General features: G+C 38.4%; 1 protein-coding gene across 1 annotated transcript in view; it reads right to left on the bottom strand.

The window, feature by feature from the left end:
- Window positions 1-25,040, bottom strand: part of PCDH15 (protocadherin related 15) — a 350,336-nt gene that overhangs the window by 264,922 nt on the left and 60,374 nt on the right. Inside the window, exon 3 of the mRNA XM_030453000.1 lies at window positions 10,365-10,430. Within this exon, the coding sequence (XP_030308860.1) occupies window positions 10,365-10,430 (66 nt within the window). The remainder of the gene's footprint in view (window positions 1-10,364; window positions 10,431-25,040) is intronic.

Raw genomic sequence — 25,040 nt, 5'->3', positions numbered from 1 at the left:
AGACACTCATGTTGAACTTCACATAAACCAAACCCTCAAGTCCTTCTCCTCAAGGCTGTTCTCAATTAATTCTCCACCCAACCTGTACTTCTGCTTGGGATTGCCCCAGCCCAGATGCAGGACCTTACACTTGGCCTTGTTGAATTTCATGAGGTCTGCATGGACCCACCTCTCAAACCTGTCAAGGTCCCTTGGGATGGCATCCCTTCCCTCCAGCAAGTCAGCCACACCACACAGCTTGGGGTTGCCAGTAGACGTGCTGAGGATGCACTCAATCCTACTTCCCATGTCTCAAAAAAAGATGTTGTATAGCACTGGTCACAGTACCAATCCCAGCAGAACACCGCTCATCCTCGTTTTCCATTTGGACATAAAGCCATTGACCACGGCTTTCATGGCTGCCTGGTCCATCCATCAAATCCATATCCTTCCAATTCTGAGACCAGGATATTGTGTGAGACAGTGGTGAACACTTTGCACAAGTCCAGATTGGTGACATAAGTTGCTCTTCCTGTATCAAACAACACAATTTGCCCTTGGTGAAGCCATGGTGGTTGTCACCAACCTCCTCCACTTTTCTTTTTTTTTTTTTTTTTCTTCCAGATTTTTCACTGGTCTCGTGCAAAATAAAATAGAATGCCTGGCAGCAGCCATGTGTAATTATTTTTCTGAAAAGAGCTAATATACATTTGGGCTGATTTAGAACTTGACATAAAATAATTATGCAAAGAAAAATTAAATTAGGCTCTACAAGTCTTAGCACTCTGAAGAAGTTTGGCATCACATTTATTCTGAACACATTCAGTACTGCAGCCATGGCTCCCCCCCTATGGTCCCACAGACAACAATAACACACCAGGTTTATACAGTAGAACTCTTTTCTGAGGGGTGGTGAATCAAGCTGGGTCTTAAAACAGCACAAACTCCTGATGACAAAGAGCATCAAAGCATCTCAGAGAATTCACAGCTGCCAGAAGTGTTATTCCCTCAGCAAATACCCAAAAATATCTTGTCCCATCTGACCATTTAGTTGACCAGGGCTCTTTAAAACAGCTACAGAAAAAAGGGTTTATCAGAGGAAGAGAATCACCACTAGGAACATACTAATGGTATAAATTAGAGGCAGATATCCAGGTTGAGACATGTATTTATTTTAATCAGGCTGTGTTTTTCTAAAGCTGCATCATTAGGATAAAATGCAGAATACCAGAGTAATGATGAAAAACAGTAAGTGAATATAGAAGAGAAATACCAGCACCGTGGAGGATATTATTTGGCTTGATTACCATGACTGAGAAAATCTAAAAGAATAGAAGGAATTATCACATGAGACCACATAACAAAAACTAACTAGTATTATTTATGTCTGAGCCATGCAAAGCTTTGAAATGCATAATTAATTGAATTAATCCGCTGGTACAAGCACTCTGCTCTTCTAAACAAGCAATACTTCAATGTTACTAGAGTAACTACTAGAGTTTCAAAACTGGAATAAAGTTAAAATCCCCTGGACATGGACCTGCTTCATCACATTGCTGAGCCTGCAACTCCTGACTGACCTTGTTAGTACCAATCTGCTTTGCCCACCCTGCTCAGGTCCTGAGGGACTATGGCTTGGTCAGAAGGGACACTGCTCCACCAGGGCTGGGGTCACACCAGCTCAATTGCACCACACTGTAGGTAGGAACTCTGTTGTCTGACACAGAGAGAATAAAAAGCATTTCTCAAAAGGCAAAAGAAGATCTATGCACTCCAGCATCAGTGGGAGCTTTGCTGGTGGCCTAAGAGGAGATCTGAGTTCTCAACACTCACTGGATTCACACTGCTGAGGGCTGGGCCACTCAGAACAGCCTCAGGTTTAATCTCCCTTAGAAGGTGGCTGAGGCAGGCTCACCCATTCCTATGAACCCTCTATTCCTCTTTCAGACTGTTTCATATTTCTCTGAAACTCTGCAAAAATACTTCTTGACCTACCCCTTTCTACCAGAAGGTCAAATCTATTCCCTGCTCTGCCACTTGTTTTTCCTGGCATTCACATAAATATCATGAAATCCCACATTAGGGGAAGAGAGTTGCTTATAGGAATGGGCAGGGGAAGACACAAAACAAGAATGGCTGACTTGGTGGTGGTGGATAGAGAACAGTAACAGATACCCACTACAGTGATGGTGACATGCTCTGGGGAAGAGATTTTTCTCCAGATGAGCAGTGTGCCAAATGCAAATCTTGTTTCCTCAGGAGGAAACTTCCCATCAATACTAGGGAAGAATTGTGTCTTACCTGAGCTGCTTGTAACTCCTACAGTGATTCAATATTTAGAGTGCAAAACTCAGTATATTGCAGGTGACTTAGTGCCTGTGGGTACACTGGGGCAGTTGACAGAAAACTGTCAAAAAAAAAATCTTTTTGACAGAAAATGGTCAAAAAGTATTTCAGAAAATACTTGAGCCAAAATGTGACACCTGAAATTGTGCACAGACAATGCATAGATGACTACATGAAGGTCCTAAGAACCTACAGTGGTAGATGGCAGAGCTAATGATGAAAATAAAAGGAAACACACTCTCAGCCCTGGAGGTAATTTAAGGATATCTGTTTCACCACCAGCCCCAAGAACACACATACCAGGTTACGATATCTTTTCAGACAGCTGAGAGCACAAAACATTTTCAAAACTTCCAATTCTATCACTTACTCTATTTTCTGTCCTCAAGAACAAGCTAATCTGTTTCTGAAAGGATTACTTCTCTCCCCTACTTCCATTCCTTTTGTTTTTTGGGTTTTTTTTCTTAATAGGCATAATTAAAAACAATTACTGAAAAAGGAGACTTAGGAAGAATTTCAACAACAGCTCTGCATAAATACTGCCCACTGCTAATGTCTCTCCCCGTGAATAAAAGTGGAATAATAAGCTCATTCATCTTACAACTTCAAGACTTTACACATTTGTCCTCCATGGAAAAATGCATGAGTATGAATTTAAATCTGTGGTAGAAAAATAGCATTAAACACCAAATTGATTCATGACTTTTCAATGAAACCGTTAATACCAAAATCCTAGGAATGTGTAAATTCTGAATGGAAATGAATAAAAAGGCCAGAATGAAACAAAAATAATTTCCATAAATTTAGGCCTCTTTTCCCATCTCATGGATTTATTCATTAAATTAATTTTTTGACTAAGAAGTGATGTTTTGTTGCACTAGTTTACATTACCAACGTGTCTGAGCCAGCTGCTAACAGCAAGAACAGGAGGAAAAACAGTTACAAAAACCAAACCAAAACACCCCTCCACCATCCCGTGGGAAGATAAAAGGGGAATAAGGACTAGAGACTTAAAAGATGGAAATTAAAACTGAAACAGGTTTAGTAGAACAGGAGAAGAGCAGAGACAGGTGCCTGAGGGCCCCCTGCAGCAGGGCCGACTCAGGAGAGGGCTCCATGGCTCTGTCCAGAACCCCATGGATGTGGGTGGTGAAGAGCAGGTTGGGAGCTGGGGGCAAAGAAGCCCAGGGGAACAGCAGCAAAGCACGGAGCAGGAAAAGGAGAGGGCAGGATCTCAAGTCTGCCTGACTTTATTTATAGAGTATGGGTAGGAACTGGGAGGGAATACTGACCCCTCTGTGTTACACCGCTATCGGATCCATCAGGGTCCTAAAGACCTTCTCTTTAGGTCCCCGCACTTGTATCAAAAACTATCTTGGTCCACTGAAACTATGACAAGAGTATAAGAGAATTTTCTAACTTCTAGTTCTTACATTCATCATTTATCTGCTGGGAGAATTTTCTAACTTCTAGTTCTTACATTCATCATTTATCTGCTGGGAGAATTTTCTAACTTCTAGTTCTTACATTCATCATTTATCTGCTAGACTCTAAGCCTTCTTACCTGACAAGAAAAGCACCTAAACTCTTACAGGCAATTTATCCTTTCTTGAAATAGAAATTTGTTCTGGTCTCATAAAATTCCTATTGTTGTATTTGATAATGATTCTTGGGACAGCTGATTGAGATCAAATAAGCTTTAGCCTTAATTGGCTGTATCTGAATCCAAAAGAAAATTTTTATCTCTGGCAACAAAGTACGTAAGTCAGGACAGAAAAAGAGGAATAACCTAACCTAAAAGTTCACAATTAAGCTGAGGCAAACTAGCCAATTTTTGTCCATTTTGGACAATTTCCAATTTTGAAATTGCAGGACAGCACTTGAAACAGAGCATTCAGAAAATCCTTGAGTGTAAATAGTCCTGCCAGAAGAATAAACCAAGTGAGCTACAAATGAGTCTCCCCTGATACCCTGCAATTGCACTCTGCTGCACACTTCCCACCTACAAGCCAAAGAGCAGTCTTGGAAACCCCTTTTCCCATGCTACTGAAAAAACTTTCCTGGATTGCACATTGTTCCCAGTGGATTTTCTATGGCCCAAGCTGACTTCCTTTCTCTTACCAGCACCCTCCTAAATGGCACAAGAACACCCTGAGTGATCCAGAACAGTGTCTGCCAGGGCTGTGGACATTAAGCTGTGGGTTTTCCTTTTTGGGTGGCCTTGGGAACTGACTGTATCTGCAGAGCTACACCTAGACTCAACCTAGCCCAGCCAATGGAACACTTGTTTGCCTTCATGATGTTTTAGGGAAGCATCACAAGGAAACACCCAGGCTACCAAATCAGTCAGCCTGTGGGAAGGTAGGGCTGAACTATGCATCATCCTGCAATGTGGCAAGTTCAGTCTGCAGCTACATGGCATCCACAAATTCATACAAATCCACCTGTTAAAATTGTCTAAAACATTCTGAAAGGGTAAATCCCTCTAGGAGCAGCTACTTAATCTGGCAGATATTAGAGCTAACATATCAACTTTCTTCCTATATAAAACTGTAAAGCCAGAATAAGCTCCATACTGTATGTCCTAATTTGACAATGTTATTATGTGCCAAGGCTTGATCCAGATGACTTTGTATTGCTGGCTAATATAATGTTACACAGAGCCAACATTAACACTCACAGATTAGTATCAGCACACGAATACAGCCAAAGACCACTGATGCTCAATGTTACAGTCACATTAGCTACCTGGATTGCATCAGTAGGTCACTGGTATCACCAGACTGGACTGCAATCCTCCACTGACAAGTATCAAGACTTATTAAAGCTTTCTCAGATGTAACCAAGAAAGCAGCACTACCTTTAAAGTAAGAGCAATAAGTTTTATAATTGAAGAAAAGTTGCTGGTTCAGGAGCAAAGTTGATTTGAACTCCATTTTCCCTTGTACAGAAAGATAGTACTTAATGCAAAGATTTATTTATTGGATTTATTGGCTGCAAGACTTGGACTTTATGGTACACATCACTAACATAGCATATCTCCATTGCTATGGAAACCAGATTTAAGTTTGGTGAAGATGTATCTGAAAAGGAATACTCTCCACAGCTGGTAAAAAGCATTCACAAATACTTCAGGAAGCTCTAAGATAGTCTAAAGATGTGAGAAAAATCTATATGCAGATACGTAAGCAATACAGATAGCTGCAGAATTCAGGCTGTCAATCCCCTGAAGCACTTTCTCCTTGGAAACATTTCACATGAATGATAAACACAAGTGATTAACTTGATTTTTGTCCACTATGGAAATCCTCTTGTTAACGGCTGCAGAAGAAATACTGCATCTAGGGAAAGTTAAATGCAAAGAGTCCACAAATTCTCCTTTAGGGAGAAACTAGGAAAAATCAAGACAAAGTTACAGTCCATTACACCTTTGCCTCTTTCATTCCCACAAGTATGCAAATATCCAAGACTTGAGAGACTTTTTTTCTCAAAATCACCTTGCTGATTTTTGAATGATAGCAAGTAACAGATGAAATATGTTGGTTTATTATTAAAGATAGAGAGGCTCATAAAGACAATAACTTAGAAGAACATATAACTTAATAAATTTTAACACCTCTATGCAACATGCTAGCATCTCTACAGATTATATGAACACCAAGTCCTCCCTCCTGTGGCAAGAAACCTAGACCTAGGGTTTAAAGTTCTGCTCTATTTTAGTCCTGGTAATCCCCCTGGAACATCTTTAAGTCCTGTTCAGGTGCTGAGTACACGAGGCTTTGGCTAATCTCATTTATAATTTATATTATCTCCACTGAGTGTCAGCTGACTCACCTCACTCCTGGTAAACAAAGCACCAAGGCAACAACTCCAAGGAGGGAGCCTTATGCACAGTTGTAAAGACTTTATAGGCCTACAGACACGTGAACCTGCATGCTCCACAAATAATCCTTCAATGGAAACAGTTTAGACAGTTTCCTTCCAAAAGTGATAAGGCTGCACCAGGACACTTCACTACTGTCTGATGGGTGGTACCTCCCTTCCTGCCCAGTGCTGCTTTTCCTAAAAAAACATGGAAAGCAGAAGCTTGACATGCACTGTTTTAATTGTCAGTATAAAAAATATACATGAGTTTTAATTACATGTACATGACTTCACAAAATTTTATAGACTAGTATTCTAACTTATGGTGGTTTGTATATTTGCCACACACATCTAAAGAGAGTTAAGGGGTATACAGGACACTATTGTACTGAAATTCCTTTGACACCTCTCATCTCAGCCCATTCCCCCTCCTAAGACTTTAAGAGGGACAAATGCAAAGATTAATTGCTGCAGATTTTAGTTCCACTAATTAGCACTCAGCAACTGTTAAAATGCAAATCCTTAGGATGTAAAATAACACACTTCTCACAACTAAATCTGTGTGTTGAAAAAACACACTGGGTTTTAGTAACTTCAGTTGACCTGAAGTGGACTTTTATAAAAAAAAAAAATTAAATAGGATTTTAAAGCAATTATACAGAATCACAAAATTACCTTTGTTGAAAAGAACTTTCAAGCTCATGGAGTCTAATCATTAACCTACACTGACAAGATCTTAATTAAGCCACATCCCTAAGCACTAGGTCTATACCTTTCAAATACCCCCAGGGGTGGTGACTCTGCCACTGCCCTGGACAGCCTGTTCCAAAGCCTGGCAATGTTTTCAGTGAAGAAATTCTGCCTGACATCCAAACTAAACCTCCCCTGCTGCAACATGAGGCCATTGACTCTTTCTATCACTTGTAACTTCACTGAACAGAACAATCCTCATGTCTTAACAACCTGCTTTAAATTAGTTGTAGAGACCAGTATGGACTCTCTTTCTCTAGGCTGAACAACCCCAGACCCCTCAGCCACCCCTTCTAAGATGTGTGCTCCAAACACTTCATCACCTTTGCTGCCCTTCTTTGGACATGCTGCAGTAGCTCCATGATTTTCTGTAGTGAGGGGCCTCAAATACAAGTGAGGGCCCCAAGACAGTACTCAAGGTGTATATAAGACATAAGATCACCTCCCTATTCTTTATACAGGTCACACTATTCCTTATACAAGCCAGAATGCCACTGGCCCCCTTGGCTGCACTGCTGGCTCATGTGCATCCAGCTGTCAATCAGCATCCCCAGGTCGCTCTCTGCTGGGCAGCTCTCCAGCCACTCCTCCCCCAGCCTGTAGCACTGCTGGGCATTGTTGTGCCCAAAGTGCAGGACCTGACATTTGGCTTTATTGGAACTCATGCAATTTTCCTTGGCACATTGATCAAGCCTGTCTGTAACCCTCTGTAGAGGCTCCCTACCCTCAGGCAGGTCAACATGTCCACCCAGCTTAGTGTCATCTGCAAATTTACTATGGGTGCTCTTGTTCCCTTGTCCACATCATAGACAAAGATGTTAAACAGGAGTGGCTCCAGCTCTGAGCTTTGGGGGACACCACTCATGACAGGCTACCAACTGAATTGAACTCCATTGACCACAACTCTCTGGGCTTGGCATTCCAAGCATTTTTTCACCCAAAGTATATACCCATCCAAGCCAAAGTAGTCAATTTCTCTGAGAATGCTGTGGTAAACTGTGTGAAATGCCTTGTTAAAGTCAAGATAGACAACATCCACAGCCTTTCTCTCATCAAATAAGGAGGCTGCCCTGTCATAAGAGGAGATGAGGTTTGCCAAACAGGACCTGCCTTTCATAAACCCAGGCTGCCTGGGCCTGATCACCTGCTTATTCTTCACGTGCTGTATAATAGTACTCAGTATTATCTGCTCCATCAGCTTCCCCAGCACTGCATACAAATTGACAGGCCTGTAATTTCTTGGATTATCCTTCCATCCCTTCTTATATATGGGTGTCACATTGCCTGACTTGCAATCTGTTGGTACCACCTTGGTGGCACTTTCAAAATTGAGCTGCAAAACTAAAATATTCTCAGATTAAGGAATTTCAAAACAGTAATATTGTCAGAGACATTATATCTGTATGAAAGATGTACTCCAAGAAATTAAGATGTAGAAACATCCTTCCAGTTATTAATTCTTCCTTACTCTGGAACAGAAGAGTACAAAAAGACCATAGAGCCAAAACTCCTTACAAGTGTTGTTCTCCATACACCTTCGGTTCAACAACAACAGCCTTCTGCATATGAAAATGCTATTTTAACTTAATCCATTTTTCCCCTTAACCAAAATGTCTTGAATCAGCTTGACTGAAATCAGTATTGGATCCACACAGCAAATGATTGGAGGACCTTTAATCTTTAAGGCTCATTAGTTCAATTCCAGCCCATGCTGGCAGTCACTGAAAATTTTATTAAGTCCTAGCTGGGCAGAAGCCATCACACAGAGTTCAGAGAAAATGTACTGGTACACTTGAGTCCATCTTGGAAGCAAGACTACAGATTTTATGCCTGTAGAGACATTTTCTTCAATCCCTATCAACTGCCTCAGAAAAACAAGTTAAAGTAGTTTGGTATGGCAGGGAAATTTTCAGTGACATTGTCAATATACCTTGGGAATCAGGTCTATTCTTACAGCATTACATGCAATTAAACAGAAAATAAGTTCTCCAATTGTACCAGGACAAAAAAAAAACAAACAATAAAACCCAAACCAAAACAAAAACCCCCACAGCCTAGTTTTCTGTATATTTGTGCTATATTTTGCATTTAATCCCTTATGACAATGAGTTATTGATGGGTATTTCTAGTCATCACACATTTTTTGCTTTCTCAGGAAGTCAGGCTGACAAATAACTGCTGCCAAGATAGCAAAAGATGAAAAGATACCAAAATAACACCAAAGCCTCCTACTGCTATGAAATCTCATTCCTGCATTTACTTGTGTTTGTATAAGTATCCAACATCTCCAATGAGCTCAGCCCTGGTGAGGCCCCAGCTTGAGTATTGCGTTCAGTTTTTGGAGCCACAATATAGGAAAGACATTGAGGTCCTGGGAGTGTGTCCAGAGAAGAGCTGTGAGGCTGGTGAGGGGTTTGGAGGATGTACGAGGAGTAACTGAGGGAACTGGGGTTATTTAGCCTGAAGAGAAGGCTCAGGGAAGACATTATTGCCAGAATACAACTAATATGTGCTCTGGGTGAAACATTGCACAGAGGTGTTAACTCAGTTGTTTTGAGATCTTCACTCTTAAAAAAGAGAGAGATTTTCATTCTAAAACCTTAAAAAACACAGTCCAACATCAGCAACAGATCTTTAACAGGTGCAGCACAAGGAACTAAAATAAACTAGTTAGTAGTGACCTAGAGACATATTTGTATATATAAGAATATAAACAGATATATAAGATATATAAGAATATAAACAAATATAAAGGTGACTTTCTCTGCATCTATTGACAATTCCAATACAAAGTTTTGTCATTGGGGATGCTGCATAACTTGTAACCTGCACAGAATCATAGCATATCATCCATATGTCTGTTACTGTAGTTTTGCTGTAACTTTTAAAAATCATATAGTGTCAATTTTGACACTGAATAGCAAATTATTTGAAAATGTTTTTGATAAACTATTCTACTGACTTCAGGCACACACCTTTACCTAGCCACACCAAAAACTAATGCAAAGACTGGCCCAAACTTTAACCTCTGGCAACATCACACCAACGTAAGAAGTAAGATGGTGAAAAACATGCCAGTAGAGTAAAAGCAAGTCAGGTAAACTACTGATGTATTACCAATAATCGTGGTCTAAAGACTGGTTAAAACTGAATGCATATTCACATGACTTATAAAGTCAAACTCCAAAGCCATCAACACATACAATTTTCAGGAAGAAATGACACCTCTCAAAATTTTAGATTGCTGTCACCTTTCCACCCGCAGTCCTTTGTTACCAGGTTTTCTGAGATGAATCCATATAACTGAAGCACAGGGCTCCTCCCTGCTGAGTGGGATGCTCCAGTGCCCCACAAATGACTCTACGCCCCTTATCAGCAGCCCCAGGGTAACCACAGGGGTGGCACGAAAACAGAACTGCACTCACCGTTCCGACTTTCTTCATCAATAGGAACTATTGTGGCTGGAGGACCTGTTCTGGCCAACTTGCAATCTATAAAGATGGAAAGAAAAGTTATTTCTAATTCCAGAAGAAAGATCTGTGGGAGTTGTTACTGTTTTTTTTAAAAAAACAAATCATTATATTTGGCATACTGAAGACAATATTCACTTATATATGATGGACATACAAGCTACAACTGCTAGCTAAGCTACACTCACAGAGGATCAAAATCAGCTGCTTTCTTATCTCTGACTCAGATAAACTTTATAAAGCAAAGGAGAATTTTAAAGTAAGGATTTAACATCTCAGATGCTGATCTGTATTTAAAACAAACACTTAAAGAGAAAAACCTTCACATGTTTTTTTTGTGTTATGTCTTAGATGAGCCTTCCTTTCCAGATCATGAACACCCCCATCCCCCAAATTGTAGTCATAAACCACCACTGTACAGCTTGATGGCTACACTGTAAACCTGTTTCTGTCTTGCTCCAGAGATACCACAAGGGATTCCCTTAAGCAGACATTCTTCAGGACAGAGATAATAGGATGGTAATTTAACCCAAAGAAATAACAGAGGGATGATTAAAAGATACAAATTATAATTAAAGCTTCACAACAGAAACAAGCATAATTTAACTTAATCGCAACAAAAGGATCTAGGTTAAAGAAAATTAACAGAATTGTAATAATGTTCTAAGGAAAGGAAAAATGAAAAACAGACAAGCAATGTTCAGGAAGTTACATTTTGACACCTTACCCTCATATTGCCAGTCTGGAGTCAAAAGTTTAGAGTCATCAATGGAAGCAGAGCAGAATAACGAAAGAAAATAAGATTTTGTTGGTTTACTCAAAAGATAGGTTCAAAGACATAAAGCAATACATGCAGAGCTAGCAAATGCATAGGTGTAGTCTTAAAATATAGGAAAGCACGTATACTACATGTGATGACTGTAGTTTGTGAATGATTTGGTTTTCTTCATTAAATAGAAATATTACCTCTTTAAAGCACACAGAAACAAAAGTTAATTAAGAAGTGTTTCTCATTTTCAAAGAGCCTCTCGGTACCACTGAAATAGTGTGATAAGAGACAACCATTCTCTTTCTCATTTCATCACAGAGAGCTGCATATGAGATTGCAGTTCACATTTTTAAAGTCGTTTAGATGCTCCTCTCATCCTACTGACATGGTCCCAGTTGCAAGGATGGCTACAACCCATTTTTTAAGAATCAACATATTCTAATTGGATTCTAGCCAAGGAAAGAAATGCTGGATTATCAATTTCAGTTGAGAGGTCTAAACACTTTGCACAAATATCCCAGCAGAAAATAATCTATAAATTAAACACAAGAGCAAGCTGAGGTAAAATGCTATTTCCCAGCATCCTATAAAAATTACACATTCATTGACTTAAAAAGAATTGCACTGTAGCTAATTGCAGACTATAACTAACCCAGCACAAACAAGACCTATGAAGGAAGATCAAAACAGCAAAGCTTTTATTCAGATCTCCATTTAAGTGAAGCCTCCAAAGTACATCTCAGTGGCACAGAAATTTCCTCTAGCAACAGCTTTGCTGTTCAGCTCAGGAGTTTCACCACACAACCAAACTTCTCAACACCAAGGGTAAGGATAGCACAACACACCCTAAGGCTGTTAATGTTTATGAACAGCCTGACTGACACCTGAATTAACACTAATTTTAAAAGTCCATCAATTATTTGGGTTTTTTAGAAGACAAATTGGCAAAGCTTGTTCTGAAGGAAAGTTACAGACAACTTGTATGGGTGCTCATTCACTCACCTTCCTTCCATCACTGACACAGCTTGTAGTTTCACAAACCCACTTGTTCTGCTATGCTAAGTAGTCTAAATAAAACTGTTTAATGAACAAATTATCAGTATGCATTTCTTTTATTCTTATATGCTCTAGTTTGGTATATAAAAATTGAATATTTTCTGTGCATAATTTTAAAGCAGTTAAAGGCATTAACCATCTGAAAAAAGTAATCTGGAAAACTACGCCTTTCATTTCATTGCAGTTTCCTGCACACATACTGTGTAGGAAGATAAGCAGTGTTTGTATATCTACATGAAATAATGATTTTTTTTTCCCCTGCTCTTATTTTAAAGAGTGAATGCTATAAAAATAAAAAGACCTTATCAGACACAACTTTAACTTTTCCAGCAGATGTGTTTTAGTTTTCTAGAAGTTCAGGATTTGGCTAACCGAATGACCATTCAACAGACACTTTTTTAGGGCAACAGAGCTCATGAGTACAAACTTCCAGAGAGTTTTTTTTTCCATGAATGGTCTTGCTATTCACCACTGAATAGCATCAGTGCACATGCCACCAAAAAGAAATCCAAAGCAGGTACAAGTTTTAATTCCACAAGTTGCATATACCTTATCAAAAGAATAATCATGATTCCTTTTCCCTTTTCCTTTTCACTTTCTTTCTCCAAATGAGCGTTTCCCCCATCACCTATCATGTCATGATGACGTTTTCTCCTTGCTGGATGTCTCAATGAAAACCTCACTCATATCAGACCAACCTCTAGTTGCGAATTTTCAAAATTACAAGTAAATTGCATGTTAATAGTGTTTTCACAGGACTGGCCTTCCAACAGACATATAAGGATTTTCAGATTGTAATCAAAACAGTTATATGTTATGCTTACAATCAATGCTCAGCATTGAAATCTGGATGTAGAGAGTCTCAGAGAAAAGGCAGTAAAATTCAGCAATTTGCAGAGGCTGTGAGCAGGTAAAGCAATAAAATTTATCATGAGATAAATTTCAGTGAAAATGAGAAATTAGAGCAATAGCCAAAATTGTTTCTATAGCTAAGGAAGAAGGAAAATAAATGAAAATGTGCAGCAGGAATCTCGCTGTGGATCACATTCATGGCACCAACAAAACATTTCTGAAGAAACATGTAGTTTTATTGCATAGATAAGACATTAAACATTATTTCACATAATTTCAACCTTGGCAGTAGCAGCCAAATACAATTGCTTGTTAAGCTGCCTGCCACTGTTCCCTCCCCTTCCCAAAGATCAAACCAGATAATGTCACAGCTTTATTTAGTTTCACATTCAAACACTGAACAAATAAATTTAAAATTGGAGTCCTACACAGATTACCATTCAGAGGGAGACAATAATTCCAATTAAAAATCTTAAAGACAAGTTACACCTTGTCAATACATGGGTGATGCCTTTTTTATCCCTTCCAAAATACAATCAATGAGCTGCAGCAATAAAAACTCAGTAAGCTCAAGCTCTGCCTTGTACCACCCAGCACCAGCCAGACCTGGTGAGAAATACTGGATACATGAGCAAGAGCATCCTGAGACTAAGCCAAGTGCACAGAAAGGTTATTCCCATCATCAGGAGGATGGAGAGTCCATCCTACAAAGATGACAGTGCTGGAATTATTTAGTCTAGAAAAATGAAGGCTCTCTAGAAATACACTTGGGTAAATATCAAGAAGGAAATACAAGCTATTTAATCTAAAGAGTAATACCAGAGCAAAGAACACTAGAGAACAAAGGAGAAATGCTGCATGCTGCTCACAAATTTTGGAAATAAAAGATCTTTTTTTGGTTGTTGGACTGGCAGAGAATGCAAACTCTGAAACATCTTTTCATAGCAGAAACATCCTAAAACTGCAATTTCTGCATTTTTGAAACTTACCTTTATTTGCTTATTATAAGGAATGCTCATCAGCAATGTTATGAGATGTTTTTCTGAAGGTTTATTTAAAGGTTACTCAATAGAAATCATTTTAGCAATAATAAATTGTATTATTCAACATAAACAAGGATGGACAATAGCAGCATCAAAGGTGACTTAGGAAGGAAATATTTACTCCCCATTTGTGTTGTTTTAAAGAGCCTTGTTTTGACTGTGAGCCTTATGTGGGTATAAATCTATTAAGTATTTTAATTATTCCAATTTCATGCTGCAGATTACTACCAGAATAATGACATGCACCTAGATGGTAATTCCAACCTTTAAGACAGGACACTTACCATGATGTGTTTCATCAAAAAGGAGCCCCTTGCCCTGGCAAACAGCAACCAGCAAGGAACATGTTGCAGAGGGTGCTTGACCTGTGCTACTGACACAAGGAACCTCTGCTCTACTGGAGGCACTGGGAGAAGCCACATGCTGACCCATGGCCTGTTTGTTCTACATTTATTTGTTCTAAGTTTCTCAACAAAAATCAACTTCTCTTGAAATTCCTGAGCATAATGGAGTAGTCACAGAAGTCAAATCACCCTAAACTGAATATACTTGAAGAAACACAGAAAAGGCAATAGTAAGCTTCTCTATCTACAGTTTTTATGATGTATTTTATGCTTAGGCAGCAGAACTGGTAAGTGTAATCCTGATGTAGCAGTGCCCTTACTTCAGCTATTTTATAGAAAAAGCAGTAGGTATCAGGAAAATAAAGTTTAGTAAATAAACCAATAATGTATGAAAAATCTAAAAGCTTCCAGAAAAGCATTTTTGTTCCTGCCATCAATTTACCTGTTTCATTTAACTAGTGTATTTGCTTTACAGTTATATGATCAAGGCAGAGGCAGATAAATAAATGGCCTATCTCTCTGGGAGAAAAGTTAAAATCCATTCAACAGACTTCAGGGAACAGTTACATGGCTCAGATCCATTTGGCTTCTGATGGCTAATTTTCATTATTGTCATTTCTAATTATTTTTAATGACATAGCTCAGAAGTAGTCCTCAATCATTGTCTAGGTAAGATGGTCAGCAAGGTCAAACAGCCTCAGCCAAAACAAAAATAGCAGCTGGAAGAATCCCATCCTCTGCCAATGGAGAGCTGCCTGACCATCTTCCTTTCACCCTTCCCCTGCCCTCTTGAAGCCACTGTCACAGCACTTGGAGGATTGCTCTCTATTTCAAGTGTACAGCTCAAGTAAACAGAAAGATCAATGAAAATGAGAACAAATGTTATTGAATTAGCTACTGAGAAACTTCAAGTTTGGGGAACTGACATACAACATGAAGACACCTCAGTGGAGACAGTCCCATGACAAGCTGGGGGTTAGACTGCCCAACAGCAGCCCTTCCCAACCATTGCTTTTGGGACTAACAATAGTGTGCTTAACCTTTCTGAACTCTTTTTGTCATTTCCACCAGACCCTTACAAACATGACTGTAGCCTCACACACATCTAGAAGCTGCCTGACAACAAAGACATGAAGTTAGAGGTAGTTGCAGTCATCAAGAATTGCCTATAACATCCCTCTACTATACACAATTACTTGAAAAGACCAAACACAATACTTATATATAGCCCTAAATGCCATCTAACTAGCACATTTGAATTAGTTGGGAGCAGTGTTGGAAGCTGGATGTTCTGAGCATAAAACTGTATGACTGCACAGCATACAATCTGAGCAGCTGCTCAAATGTTTAATAATAAAAATAGCTTGTCCCACAAACTGTTATAAATTTGAGTGACTATAATGAAAAAAGGTCTCCCACAATACCTGAGAGGGGACTTATGTTCTCAATAATAGAACACAGCTTTAAGAGAAGTTCAATAACTTGGTCCTACCACTTCAGAGACAGAAAGACTTTTACATTGAAAAACAAACTTGACTTGCCCTGCTGGGAGTACAGCACACTTGCCTTGAAAACAAACACCCAGGCTGAACCTTTACAGAATGAGCCTGTGAAATAACTGCCAGCTCCTCCTTTATCTTAAATATTTTATCTTATATTCAATTTGCTTTTATATATTCAGATAAGTAGTTTTGTTTGGATTTATTTAAACAGTCATAGGGAACACAACAAAATTTTGAAGAACTCTTTTAAAAAATGAAATCAGTGTCTAGCAGATACACAGCATTATTTAAGATTTTTTAAAAATAAAATTCTACTCACTACAGAAGAAGACTATTAAAATTGTTGGCACACTAATATTTCATTTTTTAATTCATTACTAGAACAAAGATCAGAGTCTAAACTTTCAGGAATTGCTGAAGGCTCTGTATTACCACTCAGCATCAGTCCCTTCCTTACCTAGGGATTCTCCCTGAATAAGAAAATCACACTATGCAATTGCTACATATTTATGTTTAATGAGATCCAGAATGTTAAACTTAACAATTACTCAGTATTATCCTGTACATTCAATCCACATTAAAATACATTTGGAAAGGTAATGCCCATCACACTAGCATCGACTTTCCTTTAAAGCTGTGAACTCAAAGGACGTAATTAAGGCCTGACAACTCCAACACCCAAAATAAAGTCATATTCATTCAACAGGAAAAACTCAAACCTATTTTCTAGCACAGCCTACAAACACAATATGCTGTTAATACAGTACTAGCCCTTGATTTTTCATTTTTTCCAGACTCTTTCTGAATCCATGAAAGCATGTAGCATATACAGTATCTTAGAGCAAGCTCAATTAGAATGTAGTCACTCCTTGTTCACATCCTATCATTTCATGCTGGTGCAGGAAGAGACAGTATCTAACCACCCCTTACTGACCATCAATAATCTCTATGACTGCAATCAATCCTTTTGTTATCCCTAAATATCAGAGAAGAAAATCAGTCATTTAAAGTGACCTAAGGATTTGGTCCACTTCAGTAAGTAAGTGCTGTGAATACCAAAAATAGTAATGTGAAAAATTTCATGTTACGGTTGGTTTCCATCTTCAGCCAAAATGACTTGTGGCCAGTTTTAACTCTGGATCCTCTCAACAAAGAGCCTCAATCACATCAACTGCACGGAGATAACTTTCAATCACTGACAAGTCATTTTTGGTACCACAAAAAACCCAACAATTCAGGCAAGCCAGAACTGTTTTCCAGAGCCAGAAGAGTAGAAGCAGAGTTAGAAAAAAGCCTAGAAGACAGGTGTTTTCTAGGACATAAACTGGAGCAAAAAGTCTAGATTTTTAAAATTTTGTTTCTTTCCCTTTGGATTTATAAGCATTTTAACTTTGCTTTACTGAGAATAAAACAGAGCAAACACCCAACAGTCAGAAACTCTCCTTAGTTCGGTGAGAGCAATAGGCATTTATCAACAGATCTAATTCAGGCATACCCTTTTCTTCATCTCCAACCTTTCCATCTACATTAAAAGAGAAAGAAAATTGAACCTCTGAAAGCAGGTCTAAGAAGTTAAAGTATTTAAAGCCTTTCTCTCCACATTCACATTTCTCCTGCATTGCTAAGCACACGGAACACTTGTGTGAGTCCTGGAGATACACAGCAAGAACTACTGATAATCAATCCTCAGGCCTGAGCCATTGATAATATTGTGGCCATTTTAAATAAGAAATTGATGAGAAGTGATGAGGAAAGAAATAGACACATGATTTCTGCCTTGCAGCAAGACAAACCTCTTTTAGGGCATGGCGCTTCAAGGTCCAACCAGGTGTTCCAGCAAAGACTCATGAATAGTGCTCTGAACCTATAGCCCTCAGAGTTGACTAGCCTGGATCAGTGCTGTTGCTCCAAGAGCTAATGACCTCTCTGCTGGCTAGCTCAGTCCTGAGCTGAGTCTGTGCTTCAGGCTTCACCTTTTATTGGCCCCCTAATCCTGCTCATGTGCAGTTGGGGCCCGCCCTAATTGGGCACAGGTGGGCTTAACACAAGCTCATGCCCACTACCTGGCAATTAGTGGCACCTGGTTGCCTCATTTCACTACACTGGCTGATCACTGGATGGAAATTAAAGAGATTTTGTGTAGATTCTGCTCAAAAGATGTCAGATGGAATGAGGCCAAAGCACCTGCAGTAATTGATTTCCTAATGCTGCCAGAGCAGCAAGGGCTACAGGAACAGGTTCTGAATCACCAGGGTGGCTGGAGAGGGTACAAGCTACCGAGAAAGCCTCTTTCAAAAGAGCTAAGAACTAAGCTTGCAGAACAGAGTAGCAATGAATACAGTTAAGTCCACACGTTTCATAGACTGAAATTCCCAGCAAACCTCCCGGGAGTTTGCGATGTGCAGGGAAAGCAATAGTGTGCTCTGTTTTATTTAAACTGGAGATGGCCAGAAGCAAAATTCTAACACAGACTCTGGCAGTAGCTGAGGCTAAAACTCCTCACATGTAAATCTGCTGGAAAATGATTTTCTGTTTTCAGATGCACTTTATTCTCAGAAACGCCCCATTCGCTCATGAAGTAAACAGTCCCTTGAAAGGCCTTACACTCCATGTTTATACTTCCACTGCTCATTCATCAGGGAATGCTCATAGAAAAAAATCCATGAAAGAGTCTCTCTCTAACTAACTCAATTTACAGAACACAGTTCCTAATAAAGAGCTACACAGAACCATACATTTAAGTTGAGTAACTAAGCAACCCTGTTTAAGGGGAAAATGTCCTGCCTTGTTTCCTGTGTGACCAAATTCTGAACTACAGCTGTGCAATTAAGGATGAGCTTGGCATAACTTTTTATATTAGCAGGCCTGGAGCACAATTGCTCTGTACTGAAAATAGCATAAGAAGGGCTTTCACAGAGCATTTTCAGCTCTTCCTGACAGACATCTCTAATTGTAGAAACTGGGAAGGAATGACAGCAAACTTTAGTTTACTTCAAACTCGTCTGCAAGACTTCTTAAACCTACACTGTCAAGCACGACTCTCGATTACAGAGCTCACAAGTGTTCAAATCTGCAGCTGAATTTTGAGTTAACTGGACAAAAGCCGAGTCCAAGAGATAATCAAGTGCAAAAAGGACATAAAATAAGGAGTATTATTGTAAGCGCTTGTTCTCACAGCCTTAGAAAATGTGTTTTAATACAGATTATGCAAACAGCTAATCTATTTTGTAGCTTTATTTCTCCATTCCTCCAACCATTTTTGTGCAGATATAATATCTATAAACTGTTTGGTACATGAAAATTGCCCTGCAAGTGCTGTGAATTGCTATATTACTGCTACTACTCCAGAAAAACACCATGCCATCCTTCTTTTGGGCAATATTCTTTTCATTGAAACAACTTCCCATTTTATAAGCAGCTTTGGAGTTGACAGCCTTTAAAATCATACTTGTGCCTGAAAACATTGTAAACCACAAAGATATGATGCTATGCCAAGTAGCATGCAAAATTGCTATCACAAGAAGTAATTTTAAGACCATTAAAATGCACTGAATGACTTGAGCTGTAATATCTTCAGAATTGCTTAAACTTCAGAAGTTTACTAAACCTGAATTTAACCACTACTATGCACCAACCATTAAAATTTCATGCTGCTTTTGGCATTTTTGAATTTGCATTTTCCTTATTACCTGTGTGATGCATTTAAGGCAAAAGTTTCATACAGGAGGATGAAAAAACATTCAATATTTGGAATAAAACTGAATCCAAGTACTATTAGCAAATTTTTAAGTCACAGCAACTTCAGCTGTTGTATAAAAGCAGACATTTAACTACTAGTACAAGCAATTGGAAAAAGCAGTTGAGATATTGTAACCTTTATTACTGGTGAAATTTCTTTACATTAAAATTAAAAGGGGTTAGAATTTATTAACTGAAACATAGGAGAGCAGACAGCTAAACTCACTACAGATGACATAATAGTATTTAGCCTTCCCCTGTTCCTAAAGGTTAAATTTGTGACTTTTAGACTTTAGGCTCAATAATAATGTTCATTGCCACCGAAATAGCTTTTAATTATGAGGCTTCTCACATTCCCTTAACAGTTTCTCTCATTACAGCCCAGGAGTTTTTTTGTACACAACAGACATAAAAAGCAAAGTTTATCTTCCACAGAACTGACTGAAATTAGCTGAGAAAAAAGAAAGCAACATTAAGAGGAAGTTCAAGATTAAATGTAGAAAAAAATATTAATGAAATTTTGCTATACACAGGAATATTTTAATTTTAAAAGCAGATGTAAAATTTTCAAATCTTATATTACTGGAAGTGAATAGCATTGAACCTTATTCTTGAGACTATGGTTTCAGCAACTTTCTTTTAAAAGCAGAGCTTTGGCCAGAAAAAAAGTTATACTGAGGTAAAGCCTCAGACTCCTTTGGGATTTTTAAGATTATAACTCCCTCATCCTAAACATCAGCAACATTCACATATTAAGCAAAAACCAAGGGTCAAGTTTCTGTTCTACCACTGGAGGTAAATTCTGACAAGAAGCTGCTTTGCTCTCCTGCAGTCACCTCTCCCAGACTGAGCACTACTTGCTGAACATATTTAAATAGTTCAAGAAAATGCCACTTGGTACCATATGTGCCAAATCTCCAGCAGGTAACCCACACCCACCTCCACCAAAATCAGGCTGCACTAATTAACCTGCCACTTCTAAGACTGTTTATGTTGCAGGTAATTAACTAGCTAGCAATTGGGGAATATCTGCATATTGTGCCTATAAATATCTTCCTCATGGCTTCTCTAATGAAGTTAATGTTGATCAACATCTTCCTGTAATTTAATCAGGAATCAGGCAGCAATGACAGAAGGTGAGGAAGTCACAAAAAAGTAATACCCTGCTGCATCCTTCATGGAAATGAAAATAAGCAAGACAACTCTGTGCCTTAAAAGGCACCTGAATCCTTCAGCTCCTTGAACATTTACTCCAATGCTGCTAAAATTAGCAACTCTAATCCACAACTACATTTTGATTTTAACAGCAGAGTACCAAGTTTTTCCTCTTCTGGGAACTATAACCCCGTTATGAGTGGACAAGCCACTATGTCCTATGGTTACAGGATTCCATTGGATTGTCCAGCACAGACCAGAGTAACCCCTACCCCATACCTGCAGAAACAACCAACTGGATGACAGAGGACTGACCTGGATGTTTTCACCTTGAAAATATAGATCCTGATACTGTGTTTAAATTACTAAATTACTATTTAATTACCATTGAACACCATCTTGAAGATAGGCACTGCTCTTTAATTTGAAAGCAGATATTTTAAGTAGAAGACACTGTGTCAAACATGAGTGGCAAAAGGCCAATTAGACTGTAAAAGTTATCATTATCTGCTTTTTAAGTGCATTTCCAAGAATATGTATAGTAGGAGAATCCAGGAAATAGCACATAATGAACTTACTACTTAAAATCGAGTTCTTGAGGCTTAATAAAGTGAAATTATCATTGCACAGAGGATGCTGGCACATATTCACAGGTGTAAAAATCAATTAGCCAAGGATCTGGAAAACGCTGCCTTCCCCTCCTCCTCCCCCTCTGCCCTGGCCTGGGTGAAAAGGTCCAGAGCAGGCTCCAGAACTGGAAAGATCAAGTTCTTTTCCATATAAAGGTGTGAAAGCATTTAAGATACTGTGCATGCCACTTTCATGCCACCTGATCGAGTCACATCCACTTGCATTTCCTCATCTATGAGCAAGGCAAAGTATTAAGACTTCACAGAAAGCATCATCCCTTGAAATGTCTGCTTAATAAATTAAGGTCTCAGCTGTTTTCTGCCCATCACAGATTTAGATTGTGTCTAAACAGCCTTAACCTGAGTTAATGATAAAAGCAATAAGGACTTCGTTGTTGAATACCTACAAAGAGTTATTTTTCTTCTGATTAGTTGCACATTTTGATTCCTATTTTGTTGAGAAAAAAAATGATAAAATTTTAATTTTATAATTAAAATTCTTCACACATATAATACTAATCATACCAATTCTGACTTAGTTGCACTTTGTCTCCCTGGCTCCTTTAGTTCTTATTTACATTTTCAGGGATATTCACAAACATCTCCCAGTTCCAAACAAAACATTCTGAAAAAGTGAATAAAAATCTTACATGCAAAGTTAATGATTTCTTCAACATTCTTTGAAAACATATTTTAGAAAAATATATTTTAGAAAAACCTTTGGGTGAAAAGCACTGAAGGTGTAACTAATAACTTTTTTGAAGCACCTGTTTAATAAGTGAGCTACTGAGATGAAGAACATATCTATGGCATCACCTGTTACTCCTGCTAGATTTTCCCTAATCATATTTGTGTTTAAAAAGCTTGAGCCCTATTAATTAAAAAATTATCTGGTAAATGTAAAGAGGTTATTACTTTCATTTGTCTTTGAACCAATTTAAGGCTTATTTTAATAAATTTAAGATTTTTAGGCCTCTCCCTGTAAAGCAGGTATAAAAGGAAAGAGGTATGGGATGAGACACAGGAATGTTTGACTGGGCATCTTTCAGCAGATGGTGCCCTGGAGAGGATTCCCAAAACATGACAAGCAACCCCAAAACATGGTGTTAAAGTCAAGCAAAGAGGCTGATGCTGGTGTGTGGTCTCTTCCAAGCTCTAAACACTAAAAGACATCTTCCACAAACTCACACTCCAGACCAGATGATTTTCTGAGGTTTTGTAATTAATATAAGTGAAAATGTAGTCAAGACATAGTACATCTGCTGTCTGAAATCTTTATCCTGAAAAAACAGATAAATTGAAAAAAAAAAAAAAACCAAGAAAACAGGGTAATTATATTTCTGCTACACTGGAAAAAACATTTCATATACCTTACAATATGACTCCAAACCCTCAAAATATTTACTTCCCAATTTTTCCCTGCTTAGAAAATAAAAAAAAATAAACACCTTATAGTATACACTGATTATGATCAAAATCTCTCCCTACCTCTAATCTGGGGAAAATATCTTTTGCTAAAACAGAAAAAGTGGTGGTAATTTGCACTTCCCAAGATACCAACCAGCAAAAGAAGTACCATAAAAACTATAAACAAATAAACCTGTTGCTTGTAATGAATACAGGTAAATAAACATAAAATGCCAATTCAGTTTCTTATGACAAAGACGACCAAAATTTCAAAATAAAGAATAGGATATCTGATGAAAGAAATTAAGGTTGATCATCCTCAGTGTTTTGGCTCCTATGGAAAACTAGAAGCAGCAAAAAAAGCTTCTGCCCACCAGTGATCCTTTTCCCTCCATGTCTACACAGAAACACTTTTTAAAGCAGCATTTGACCAGAAAGGAATAGTCTTAGTAGGCAGACATGTTAAATCAGCCCAATTCAAGCCCGTATTCACTTGCATTTTTTATATCAGCAAGGAGGGGCAGCAAAGAAGTACAAAAAGACAAAATAGTTTGGACCCACAGGTTACAGAGAAGCCATCAACAGGGTGATGGAAGAGACACCCTCCAAGATGTTTCTGACTCAGTTTCAATTGTACAACTGGAAATACAAAGATACAGGGGAGTTTTCAGATTCTCCCTGTAAGGTTTTCATCTATGAAAGAACAATGAAAATACTCCTGCAGATGAGAGAGCAATTGCACAGGTTTTACTGTATGTTTTAGATGCATTCTTAGCATTCAGTACTGACAAAAACTATTCCCCTCCTAACCCCACCATTCAGCCCTATTTGTTATTTTACCTGGCATGCAGGCACTGATAATGTAGCACACCAGCCACGTAAGTACTCAGCTTCTACTTGATACCCAGACTGATTGTAATGGAGAGGTTAATGTTGTGTTAGCCATATGCACAAGAGAATATCCAAGCCATTGATTACACTGGAAGAACAGGAACACATGGCATTTCCTTTCATACCTCTAGTACTTAATTATACAAAGCTCCTACCCACAAGGACTGTAAAAACACAGCTGAGCACAGCTATAGGACTTTCTATTATTATTTTCTGTGTATGATTGTTTATGCTCTTTAAGCATGAAATTATTATTTTTTAAATTATTCTAAAGTTCTGGTTCATTATGGGTTTTGTTTCTGGATAATGAAGAAAACAATCGTTTACCTGAAGCTATTCACTCATTTTAGCTTTCTGCGTCAGGATGTTCATAGCTGCTTTAATTATCAGACAGTTACTGGTTCACTGATTATATGGAGCTGCTTGGAGACCATGCCTGTAAATGTCTAGCTTTAGTTGCAGTTTTATACTGAGCAAATCAAAGACACGTAAAATGCAGTAGTCTCCATCATGATTCTTTGAGCACCCAGACCGTTATTAACCAAGCAGGGACTCATCACCTGTTAATCAATTCCTCCTTAGTAGAATAAGAACTCTAAGGCTTGAAGACAAAACAAAAGAACTGCTAAGCCCTTGGAGCTATGAAACCACAAGCCCATGCCACTATACCCATTGGTGTTTAAACAGATGAACTAAACAGATAAAATTGGAGAGATGAGGAGCAATTGAGTCGACCAGTATCCCAGAGGCAAGCTGCTGTGTCTTCCTGATTAGCTGAATTCAATTATGCTTTCTTAATTGCTCATGTGCTAAAGCTCATTAAATGAAAAATAATATTGCTTTCCTGCAGGTTGTGCACTTTAGATTTGAAAAATGGACACCACTGGTTTACCTTTGAGATACTGCCAGAGAGATTTCAGACAGCCAGTAAAGCCTATGGAAAAAAACACAGATTGCTGGGTTTTTGTTTGGTTTGTTTTGTTTGTGGTTTTTTTTGGTTTTTGTTTTTCTGTGCCTGGAAGATGCTCAAATCTTTATGAACTCTGTGACAGAACATTTTTAATTTTCTTTTCCACTAGTGGTAAATTTTCACCTTTAAATACTTTGACTTTTTTTTTCGCTCCTCTGAGATAACCAGAACTTTATAGAGTTAAGGTTAATGCAGCAGGTCATTTTAAAAGTACCAGAAACCACATAAAATCCTTGGAGCTTTCTTTAGCTTTACAGTGTTAACCTGTAACTAAT

The sequence above is a fragment of the Calypte anna genome, chromosome 6 (genome assembly GCF_003957555.1).
Source record: "Calypte anna isolate BGI_N300 chromosome 6, bCalAnn1_v1.p, whole genome shotgun sequence".
Lineage (NCBI taxonomy): Eukaryota > Metazoa > Chordata > Aves > Apodiformes > Trochilidae > Calypte > Calypte anna.
This window is presented reverse-complemented; position numbering and strand designations above follow the sequence as displayed.